The sequence below is a fragment of the Monoraphidium neglectum genome, assembly GCF_000611645.1.
Source record: "Monoraphidium neglectum strain SAG 48.87 unplaced genomic scaffold scaffold02306, whole genome shotgun sequence".
Taxonomy (NCBI): domain Eukaryota; kingdom Viridiplantae; phylum Chlorophyta; class Chlorophyceae; order Sphaeropleales; family Selenastraceae; genus Monoraphidium; species Monoraphidium neglectum.
In genome coordinates, this window is record NW_014011322.1 from 1 (window position 1) to 2,690 (window position 2,690).

The following is a 2,690-nucleotide window of genomic DNA, read 5'->3' on the forward strand; positions in this document are numbered from 1 at the left end:
CACACACACACACACACACACACACACACACACACACACACACAGCGCTACCCTGCACGCTCCGTCAGCCCTGCCCCCGGCCGCCACCCCAACCCGCCCACCAAGCGCCAGCCCTCCCCGGAAGGGAAGGGGAGCAAGCTTGGCATCGCCCCTGCTCTCACCGGTTTGGCGCCGGGCAGTCTGGGCCGTACTCCTGCACGTACATGCAGAAGATGGCGACGTCGACGCCGTCGATGCGCTGGTACAGCAGCAGCACGCGCTGCCGGTAGGGGAACGCCTCGGGGTAGGCGCCGCCCTCCGCGCGCGCCAGCTCCAGGAACTTGGGGCGCACCTGTTTTGGGGTTTAGGGTGTCAGGTTCCGGGTTTTGGAATTTGGGTTGGGGGCGCCGGGCATGGGTAGGGTATACTTTTGGGGGGCGGGGGATGTGGTTGCGAGGGACGCGAGGGCGGTGGGAGGGGAGCTGCCGCGAGCAGCCCCAGCGCAGTGCGGCCTGCGAGCCGGGGCCGGCCAGCGGGGATGCCACGCCAGCCGTCGCCCTGCCGAGCGGGCGAGGGCCTGCGCCCACAAGGCGCCCTCCGAGGAGGCGGCCTCATGACCACAGGCTGAACCGCGTGAGCCATGGGGCCGGCGGCTCACTGCACCCCACGCTCCCCAATGCTTCACCTGATGGCGTCCATTTCTTACTTTGTGCCGGCCTAGAAGAAGGCGCCAACCGGCAGGATAGGACCTTTCACGCCCCCTCAGCCATGTGACTGGTTGTGGTTGGCCACTGCCCCCCCTCACCTCACACTTCTTCATGACGTTGTTGATGACCCGCACCGTCAGCCCCTCCGCCGCGGGCACCGCCTCCACCGCCACCCCCGCCTGCGCCGCCCGCCGCGCGCGGTCCGCCGCCAGCTGGCGCTCGAGGCGTGCCTGGATGGCGCGGCTCAGCGCGCAGTGCGGCAGGTCGGCGGCCTCCAGCATCGACTGCGGCCGCGTCTCGATGCGCTTGCGCAGGCCGCCGGCCAGGCCCTGGGGGGGCGGGGCGGTGTGTGTGTGTGTGTGTGTGTGTGTGTGTGTGTGTGTGTGAAAGGGGGGGAGGGCAGGGCATGACTTTGTGGGCGGCCCATACGATTGAGGCTGCGGGCAGGAAAAAGGCCGCGCGGGCGCGCCGGCAAGGCGCACAGCCAACGCAGCAGACGGGGCTGCTTCAAAGGGCGAAACCACTGCACATCCGGCGCTCCTTGAGCGGACGGCTTGGAGAGGAAGTCTTGAACCCTGCGTCCACAACCCGAAAGCCGTCTGATTCCAGGCCGATACCTCCCACACATACATCCGCACACCCACTCACATACACCCCAACACACACACACACACACACACACACACACACGGGCCCCGCACCCTGTGCAGGCAGTCTGGGCAGAGGTAGGTTGAGTTGGCGTTGTTGCGGCCCTTGTTGAAGAGGCCGCATATCTGGTGCACCCAGCCCTCGCAGCAGTCGCACTGCACCCAGTACTCCTCAATCTCCTCGTCGTTCTTGCGCTTCACGATCTCAGCCTTGCGCACAAAGCCAGACTGGTGGGGGGGAGGGAAATGTGTGTGTGTGTGTGTGTGTGTGCGCGTGCGCGCGCGTGTGTATGCGTGTGTGTGTGTGTGTGTGTGTGTTTGTGTGTGTGTGGGTGCTGCCGACAGTCTTGTGGACGCAGGAGAAGAGACGACCTTCAAACCAGCGGTAAACACCGACCTCCAAGCCAGCCGCACAAATGGCCGGCACAGCTTGGTCCAGGGCAACCAGACAGAGGGATGAGAGCAAACGGGCCCGGCCGCCACTATACGCCCACGCCGCCTGGCGCTCACGGCCCAGGGGCCAGCAGGGCGGCCTTCCCCCACCTGCGAGCCATCGAAGGGGATCCTGTCGCCCTTGTGTTCGCTGTAGCAGCCGTGGCACCAGAACCCCTTGATCTCGTACTCCTGGGCATGACAGGAAGGAGACAGGACACGCGGCAGGCAGGGTGAGACAGGGGCAGCCAGCCCTAACTGAGCACGCGCCCGGGAATGAGCAAACGCAGCTGCGCAAGAAGCTTTACACAGCCCCGTGGCTGCGCCGGAGGGCGCCCTGCCAACCGCAGTGAGCGCAGAGGCGCGCCGCCGCGACGCCCGGCCTCCCGCCCTTCCCCCTTCGGGCGCGCCTCCTGCCCCCAACCCCGCGCCCCCGCCCTGCCCACCGTGGGTGTGCTGTAAAACGTCTGGCCCCGCCGTATCCGCTGCCCGCACTGGATGCAGTACAGGCACGGCGGCTCAAACGTGAACTTGGACTGCCGGCAGACCGTGCACACGTCCTTGGGGTCGGCATACGCCGCCGCCGCGCCCGCGCTGCTGGCGCCGTTCTTGCCGGCCAGGCGGTTGACCTCCTCCCTGACGCGCGCCACGTGGCCGCGCAGCTGGGCGAGCTCAAAGGTCTCCAGGAGGGAGGTGCCCGTGTTCTGTTGGGGGTCCAGGGTCCAGGGTTCAGGTTTTGCAGTTCAGGGTTTGGGGTCCAGGGTTCAGGGTTCACGTTTCAGGGTATGGAGTTCAGAGTCCAGATTGCGGTGGAGGCGGGAATGGCAGAGAGGACCAACCGGGCTCGGTCAGGCGGTTGGGCGGGCATGCAGCTGTGGGGTGGGGCGGTGGGACGGCCAGGCGGCTTGCATGTGGGCTCCAGGGG

At 67.2% G+C, this 2,690-nt stretch overlaps 1 protein-coding gene across 1 annotated transcript in view; it reads right to left on the minus strand.

Annotated features, from left to right (window-relative positions):
• Positions 1 to 157: 157 nt before the first annotated feature.
• The window catches only part of MNEG_10416 (E1A/CREB-binding protein), a gene marked incomplete at both ends in the record, with an annotated part of 7,352 nt that continues 4,819 nt past the window's right edge, over positions 158 to 2,690 (minus strand). Inside the window, 5 exons of the mRNA XM_014041111.1 lie at positions 158 to 331; positions 785 to 1,015; positions 1,388 to 1,561; positions 1,877 to 1,957; positions 2,212 to 2,469. Coding sequence (XP_013896565.1) covers positions 158 to 331; positions 785 to 1,015; positions 1,388 to 1,561; positions 1,877 to 1,957; positions 2,212 to 2,469 — 918 coding nt within the window. The remainder of the gene's footprint in view (positions 332 to 784; positions 1,016 to 1,387; positions 1,562 to 1,876; positions 1,958 to 2,211; positions 2,470 to 2,690) is intronic.